The sequence below is a fragment of the Nematolebias whitei genome, chromosome 7 (genome assembly GCF_014905685.2).
Source record: "Nematolebias whitei isolate Nwh7 chromosome 7, NemWhi1, whole genome shotgun sequence".
Classification (NCBI taxonomy): domain Eukaryota; kingdom Metazoa; phylum Chordata; class Actinopteri; order Cyprinodontiformes; family Rivulidae; genus Nematolebias; species Nematolebias whitei.
In genome coordinates, this window is record NC_056504.1 from 33,528,942 (window position 1) to 33,537,688 (window position 8,747).

The window sequence follows — 8,747 nt, forward strand, 5'->3', positions numbered from 1 at the left end:
ATATATATATATATATATATATATATATATATATATATATATATATTTTTTTTTTTTTTTTGTGTGTGTGGTCTTTTTCAGGAAATAAGTATGAAACAAAAACTTTCAGCATAACCTTAAACACTAAACTGATTAACTCTGAAGTGGAGCGTGATAAGAAGTTTCCATTTCAGAGCAGCAGATCAAAGTTGGTTCGATCAACTGGCATAATTGCATGTGTGGATAGTTATGAGACTATTATCAGATTTAACAGACAATGATTTAACACAACACTTTAATAAAAAGCACAATTTTTTGTAATCATTTTGCACATCCAATATGTTTTCACCTGTCTTGTATTTGTTTTAATGGATATAAAAATATAACCTTGAAGTCAAATTGACAGCAAAATCATGAATTTATTCATTTGCAGCTGATAAAATTTGAAATTATTTCATATTGTTCTCAAAGACTCTTTAAATAACTGTGACAACATACTATGGTGAAAACTAACCACACATGATGGGACTGATTGTGATTACAACAGTAAGACAGGATTTTTACATTACCTTTAAGGATTAATTTATCATTCTGGATTGGAAAGCAAGTTTATATGCAGATTAACCAACAAGGACTTTTGATAAGAATTGTATAAATGTGGAAAGTTTAACTCTGTGTATCAGATAATTCCTGTTTAGTGAAAGCCTGAAAGAAAATTAACTGGTGAATGTTTCCACGAGCATGCTAATTCACACTAACGATAACTTAATGTGATTTTGCACTACAGTATTTTTTGGATTATAAGGCGCAATGTCAATGAACGGGTCTGTTTTCATACATAAGGTGCATTAAGCTAAACAAGTTCATTTTGAGAGATTGATTTTAGCACTGTGTACCACATAAAATCGGTTTGTCAGTAAGCACAACCAGAGTTAATACATAAGGTGCACCAGATTATAAGGCTCACTGTCAATTTTTGAGAATATTTAAGGATTTTAGGTGCACCTTACAGTCCTAAAAAGACGGTATTTTGCATCATACTGTACCTTCAGTTCGCTGATTTGTGACGTGATGTGCCACATCAGGTTCTCACCCAGAAACTTCAAGCCGTATGGACCAATTAGTTCTGCCAGGGCCTGTAACTCTGTTCAGAAGCAGATTCTTTTTCAGTGGAATCAACAAAGATGGATTCCAACTGAGCAGCTACAGTCAAGCATTATGCTGTTTTATTTACAGTCTTGTGATTTTAAAGGTGTTCAATACCTTTGCTCAGTTTCAATCACAAATGATTCAGTTTGATCAGTAAGTTCAGATCTTTCACTCAGGCAGGCATGTGAATGGATATGGATGGAGGAGAATGCATGTGCATTAAACTGAACGTGGTTAATGGATTGGCTAGTGATTCATTGTGGGGCGGGCAGATACCTAGCTTAGGAGTAAATTTAGACTGCAGGGATGAAAATGCGTGGAGATGATAACTGAAGTATTGAGGTCTCTTTATGATGCAGCGATCGTGTTTTCCTGAGCGTGTCATGGAGTAAATTTAACCTTTAGAAGGAGCTCCAGTGCTGTTATGAGTTAGTGTGGAGGTGGAACTAGAAGATGTGTGGAGGAGAGACAGAAGTGATGCCATAGCAGTTGCAGTATGGCAGGGAGAGAAGAGTGGAGTGGATAATAAGCACGAATGAAGTTTATATAAGCAAGGCAGTGGGAGAATAAAATAAATACAGCACAATAACAAGATTACAAGCTTCACATCCTCTGGGGCAGTAAAACTTGTGCATGCACAAGACTGACGTAAATCTGCTAGTTGTGTTTTTGCAAACAGTGAGTCATTTCATGAACCTGTGTGCTCGTAATAATTTAACAAGAAAACCCGAGCACCTGCATGCCTCGACAAAAAACAGCTAAGTCTGCTAATGTCTTTTTCTCTCCAGAAGATTGGCTTTTTGTTTACATTGCAATAATAAATAAATAAAAAAACGTGCAAAAAATGACCCTTTTAAACTGTCAATTAATCAACAAATTTTATTTTGCAGTTATCGCTCATCTTTGTTCAAGTTCAGAAGCTGACCTGATACATCTGAGAACTCCTCTGCTCTGAAAGTTGGTTCGCTTTCAGTCGTCTGGCTGACAAAGCACTGCATCGTGGGGCAGTGGACGATGAGGGAGCTGCTTGCCTGACGCAAAAGGCCCTCTAAGAACCTGAGGAGCAAAGAAGAAATTAAAGAAAGCAGAAGAGGCGTCATTAATCTTTACAGCTAGGTTTCATCTAAAGAGAGCAATTAAAAAGAGTGTTTCTCTGTTAAACCCAGAGGGTCAGAAAACAGGCAAGAGAAGGCTCAAGATGTATTTGTGAATGACCCAATGTTTTTTATGTGAAATGCATCAGTAATTCTGCTTTCTTTAAGATTTGTCAACACATTTTTAAATGCCTCTGTATCTAACACACACCAGGTTGTGTAGAGGTGCGTAACTGTCTGCCCTCCGTGCGAGTTCAATGGCTGCGTTTGCTGCAGCAGGATGCTCTTCAACATTCGTGTGATGTCCACATTGATGTGGCTCGAGAGGTTGTGCAGACTGGCTGCGTAGGTTCTTATCCCTGCCAGCAAGTCAGAGGGTCGTGTGATCTCCTGGGTGGTCTGGTTGTAATTGATCATTTTCACGATGATCCTGGAGGAACATGCAAAAACAGTCACTTGTCACCAGGCTGATGTTGGTCAAAGACCTTTAAATCTGGTTTAACAAGTGATTCAGCACTTTAGGTGAGCTGCAGGACTTCACTACAAATTTATTTAGGTGTTTCTTCAGGGCCCTTCATTCTCTTACTTTCTCTACTTTATTTTATTTACAGTGTTGGCCACAGAGGGACCAATCAATGCTAATATGCTGCTACTCAAGGACACTAAATTCAAGTCTACAAGGCAGATAATCAAAAAAGACAGAGACTAAAGAGAGTATATAAACATATATAAACATACATATAAACATACAGTACATACATATATGCATACATATATATATATAACACTAATCCAAATAGAAGTGAATACGTAAATAACAGAGCTAAAGGGTGACATGACATTTAAAGCAGTTCCAGCACAGCTTGACATGTGAAAGAGTCACAATGAAAAACTTAAAGCTTCATTTTAGTGATGGAGAAGATATTTTACAAGAACCAAGCTCATGATCTGCCTTATTGTAAGAAGGGCAACCAAAAAAAAAAAAAACAATAACCTAGAAATCATTTAAACTGGGACAGCTCTGAGAAAACTGAAGAGAATTAGCTCAAAATGATTTGTGTTAGCGTGCTGTCACAGTCTAGTCAAAGTGAAGCTTATCACAAAGGTCAGCTGACTGAATGGTGTGTCTGGAAGTCAAGAACAAATCTGAAGTAATACAAAAATAGCATTACATTGTTGTTATAATGTTAAGGCTGTGTTGTTATGGATGAAACAGCATTTCATGGACAGTATCTTGCTAATAGAAATAATAAATAAATAAAATAAAAACAGCACCGTATTCTAATTTTTTTAATAGTTTTCCTTCATGAATATATTACATCTGCATCACAAGGATGAAAAGATCAAAATCTGTATTTATGACATTTCTTTACACATTCAGGGGTGATTACATGATCTACGTCATTTAGAATAAATATAACACCCCACCCCACCCCCATACCACACACGCCTTCGACAGCTTACTCAGACAGGCGCATCTCCAGCTGAGAAAGGAGGAACTCTGTTGGAACAATGATGTGGTCGAAGACGATCAAGTCACTGCAGAGACTGTAGGAGGAGCAGAGCTCTGTCAGCATCAGATGCAACTTGTCCACACTAGGAGACAGACAGAGACAGAGAGGGAGGACAAAGCAAGCCTTTAAGATCTTTGGACAAATATTTTGAAAGTGACTTCAGGACAGATGTTCTGTCTCATACAAATGAAGTAATAAAGACACAAGAGAACTGAACCAAATGTCCAAAGTGAGAGGAGGGAAAAGAGACGGGATTACGATCCTTCAGACGTTATTAAGGAGCTTGGTTTGTGTATATAGAAAATGATCAAAGTAGAAATACTAAAATAAAATGTGCTGCCAATAAAAGTATTGAATGAGCTTTTACGAGATAGTAAAAAGGTATTTTGTTACTAACGTTTACTGGCTTGAGGAAGTACCCGAATGCCTCGACTGATTCAAAATGAAGGGTTATAAAGTATAAAGCCAGTTACACCTTATGTGCAAAATTAACTTGTTTTATAAAGACTCAAACAAAATCCATCATTCATTGGAGAAAATAAAGAAAATATCAAAAATATCATCAGACATAGGAATTTTAAAGCTTTATAAAGGCTCTATTCATACACTTCCATATTGGTAATCAATGATGGAAAGTTTTTCATCCACTTTTACCTTTAAACTTTTACATTTTCATATTTGAAAACATGTGACAATTCAACAAATATGAACAATATGTAAGAGTTTGTAATCAAGATCTAAATGGAAGCTCCTTTTAATTATTTAGTAAAGCTAAAAAATAGACGGTTTTAGTGAAGAACTTAGAAAACAGTTGAGTTCGAGGAAGATTTTTTAAATTAATACATTTTAACTTTTTTTTAAATAAATGGGTTAATGTCTTTTATTTAAAGATGGAACATGTTCAAAACTTAAATGATCAACGGGACTTGGATTTGTTAGATGAATTCTCAATTAACAGAAAGCGAGTAAGAAAATATTGGCTATTACTGTGATCAAGTTAGCAGGATTTAAAAATGAAGTTTAATTTCTCAAGTAATACCATCTGAAATAATTCATCTTTACACACATTGTCCAGCCTCTAAAAACGCTGATTAAATGGAGCAATTTAATGACCTCAAACATTCACAATAGAAACATAGGGCTCCTAAAATAATAACAATAAAATATCCTCTATACAAGTTGTGTTTTATTGTTTTATCATTAAATGATTGTTGTAAAGACCAACAGAGATGAGAATCCATACTATCTGAAAATATAAATGCCTTACAATTACAAAACACTAAATATTCATTTCTAATCATATCATTTCTCACATGTATGCTTGAATTTAAAAAAATGCATAAACCACATTAAATTGCATTTTTGACCATAAATACATTCCTAAATGCTAAATGCTTTCCTGTAAATACAGGACCTTATGAACCAATCAGAAAGCTGACTTGATCATTTCTCAACAGAAGAAAATAATATTGCATTATTTTATACATCAAATCTGAGTAGTTTAAAAGTGTTTTCCTAAAAATAAAATAAAAATTGCTGCAAAGTTGAATTCAATCAGGTTTTATTGTGCAGGCCAATAATTGTTATTATTATTAATTCTCTTGATAATGCTATAACATTCCCATACATTTGGGTGGCATCAGCTTATACTACCATCATCTCACGTCAGGTTGTTTAAGACAAGTAGAGAGAAATAAGTGGTACAATCAAGGAGACATCAAAACAAACTAACTTGGTGACCACGGCTCGGTCTTTTCTCAGGCTTTCGGCACCAGGCTTCTCCTTTTGGACCTCTCCCTTTTTTGGTACTGGCCTCTTTTGTTTTCTGTAGCGAGCAGCGCTGATGGTCTCAGCACAGTGCTTAGGCAGCAACTATACGGGGTTATTCAAGGAGAAGTAGGTGTAAAGATGAAAAGAAACACACACACAAATATGAGGGGAGAGGTAAACTTACAAGCACAACATGCTATACAGCCTCAATGAACAGGTTTGTGTTATTTCATTCTGTGAGTTGAAGAAACAACACTGCAACACCTTCTGCTCCAGAGTTTCAAACCTCTCTCACCATTTTATTCAAACTTCTCCTCACTCCTCCAGCTAAATACATTGCAACTGAGGCTGGCCTGATTATTTTTGGATATAAGCTCAGTCAGAACGCTGTTCTGCTGGATAATTAGTTTTCTGAAACTTGAAACCAACTCAGACTCCACCTGGTCATTGAGATTGCGCTGCTCAGCACATATCTCCAACATAACACCACTGGTCTGCTTGGCTATCTGCTCCAGGAAGGTCACACACAGGCGCAGACTCCGCTTCTCCATTAAGTTGTACTGCACACACACACACACACACACACAAACACATAAACAAGAGTAACAATCAGTGGGATGAGGAAGAAACATGCATTTCATAGTTATTGATCTGATGGAAAAAAAATGATGAAACAGTCTAAATGCCTAGCACAAGGTGCGAGCAAGTAACAAAAATGTACCTTCTTCAGTACAAGGTAAAAATATAATTAGAGGCCTAGCATTCCTCAAAGGAAGGCGTATTATCCAGTTTATCATGCCCGAGAGTTTAATAAGATCTCGTGCAATTTTGAGAAATGACCTTGAAAATCTTGAAAATAGCATTATTATTATTATTATTATCATTATCATTATCATTATTATTATTAATATTACCATTATTATCATTTGGAGTATATGTTGTGAATTCCGATGTGGCAGCCATGTTGATTGAAATTAACTTTGCAAGCTAATCAATTTTAGATGTAATAAATATGATCTCAGTTTCATTGAAATCCATACTGTGGTTAATAAAATATTTTGCTTACAGACAATCAGGGTTGACGTCATCATTTAATGGCAAGGTTTTAGTCGTAATACGTGTTTTGTAAGGTCAACTGGTTGTGGCGGCCGTCTTGAATTGGATTGAGTCCAAAAGTTTGTCAGCTGTAGTAATTACTTTCTAAAATTTTCAATAAAATCCAGTCATTGGTTCATGAGATATTTTACTAACAATACAGACAAACGTAAAAACACAGACGTGAGCAAATCTATTTCTTCTCCACCATTCCCTTCATGAGTGAGGAAAAATGATCTACAGTACAGTAGTTCAAGCTGGTGGTTTGAGCCAAAGACAACTGAACACTGACCTCTTCTGGGCAGAGAGGATGTCCACACTGAATGAAGTGAGAGCAGACAGAAGGGAAGGACATGATGTAACGCTTCATATTCATCTCCTCACTGCTCTGACTGAACATCTTCTCAAAGACACGTGGATAAAAACTGGAGAAAACAGATAAATCAGTCACTGGAGACACAAAAAAAGATTAGTAAACAGAAAAGAAGAGCCTGACCAGAGGATGGAGAGTTCAGATGTCTCCTGGAGCATTTCTTCCAGGCTGTCTACCATTTTGGTGTGAAACTGGATCATGTTCATCACCTTTGCCAGGTCAGGGTAGTCTTTCAGTGGAAGAGGAGCCTTATTCACACTTGTGTAGGCCTAAATAGAAAGCAATAAATAAAAACCCGTCATGTGTTCTCAAAAACTTAATTATACGCTCAGGCTTTAACAATGTTTGCATTTAATGATGTCACATGAAGACACAAACCTGTAATCTTAGCCAGTCCATTCTCTGTGCTCTGAAATCAAATTCCACTTTGTTGTCCACTACAGAGAGAAGACATTTATTCTTGCTACAATCTGATATTAACATCCTGATGCATGCTCAATAATCCAGGTAGAAAAATCCAAAAAAGTTCAATCTGGTCCTCTGGACATTCAAAAAAACAAAAAAACAAAACAAAGCAAAAAAAATCTAGAAACGTTTCGTCTCTCATCCAAGAGACTTCCTCAGTCTGAGGTGCTGTATTCAGCTCAGTCTCTTAAATAGCACCTTCACAAAGTGGATCAACCAGTTTGCTGCTGACAACCAAAACCAGCTGATCACATGCTCAAGAAGGACCATCAGCCTAACAATGGGTCATTAGCACACTGATGGCTGTGTACTATTCACAGAGGGCTGAGTGATACTAGCAATCACAGCATTGTAAGAGGGGGACAGTTGAACCCGGAGGCCTCCACCCCTGTTTAATGATGGACGATTTCTTTTCACAAAGATGGCCTCCTTTACTCCTCTCTCAAACCATCGTTCCTCTCTGTCCAGGATGTGAACATCTTCATCCTTGAAAGAGTGACCGCTGGCCTGGAGATGAGTGTAGACCGCAGAATCCTGGCCTGATGATGTTGATCTTCTGTGCTGGGCCATCCTTTTGGCCAGTGGCTGTTTAGTTTCCCCGATGTAAGACTGATCACAGCCCTCCTGACACTGAACAGCATACACAACATTACTCTGTTTGTGCCGGGGGACTGGATCTTTGGGATGAACCAGTTTTTGCCGTAATGTATTTTGTGGTTTAAAAGCCACTGGGACGTTATGTTTAGAAAATAAACGTCTCAGTTTCTCTGATACCCCCTCAACATACGGAATGACCACTGGTCTGGGTCTGGGTTCCTCCTTTTCACCTGATGGCTGACTGGAGTCCTGTTTGGGTTTCTTCTCTGCTTTCAGGAAGGCCCAGTTAGGATATCCACATTGCTCTAGAGCCTGTCTTGTGTGGGATTTCTCCTTCTGCCTGGCTCCCGAGCTAGTGGGGATGCTGTCTGCTCCGTGATACAGAGTCCTGATGACTCCTAACTTGTGCTCCAAAGGGTGATGGGAGTCAAACTGCAAATACTGGTCTGTGTGGGTGGGTTTGCGGTACACCTCAGTTTGCAAATGTCCTCTATCAGAGACTGAGACCTCGCAGTCCAAGAAAGCCAACTTGCCATTTTTTACATCTTCTCTTGTGAACTTAATGTATTTATCCACAGAGTTGATGTGGTCAGTAAAATGTTGGACTTCCTGAGATTTAATTTTAACCCAGGTGTCGTCAACATACCTGAACCAATGACTTGGTGGTGTCCCTGAAAAGGACGTCAAGGCTCTCTTTTCTACCTCCTCCAT

The 8,747-nt window shown here is 37.6% G+C and overlaps 1 protein-coding gene across 1 annotated transcript in view; it reads right to left on the reverse strand.

Annotated features, from left to right (window-relative positions):
- Positions 1–8,747, reverse strand: part of nckap1l (NCK associated protein 1 like) — a 32,076-nt gene that overhangs the window by 7,395 nt on the left and 15,934 nt on the right. Inside the window, exons 15-23 of the mRNA XM_037679413.1 lie at positions 7,353–7,411; positions 7,098–7,243; positions 6,894–7,026; positions 5,947–6,066; positions 5,469–5,608; positions 3,687–3,818; positions 2,434–2,652; positions 2,054–2,184; positions 1,026–1,123 (exon numbers count right to left, since the gene is read on the reverse strand). Coding sequence (XP_037535341.1) covers positions 1,026–1,123; positions 2,054–2,184; positions 2,434–2,652; positions 3,687–3,818; positions 5,469–5,608; positions 5,947–6,066; positions 6,894–7,026; positions 7,098–7,243; positions 7,353–7,411 — 1,178 coding nt within the window. The remainder of the gene's footprint in view (positions 1–1,025; positions 1,124–2,053; positions 2,185–2,433; positions 2,653–3,686; positions 3,819–5,468; positions 5,609–5,946; positions 6,067–6,893; positions 7,027–7,097; positions 7,244–7,352; positions 7,412–8,747) is intronic.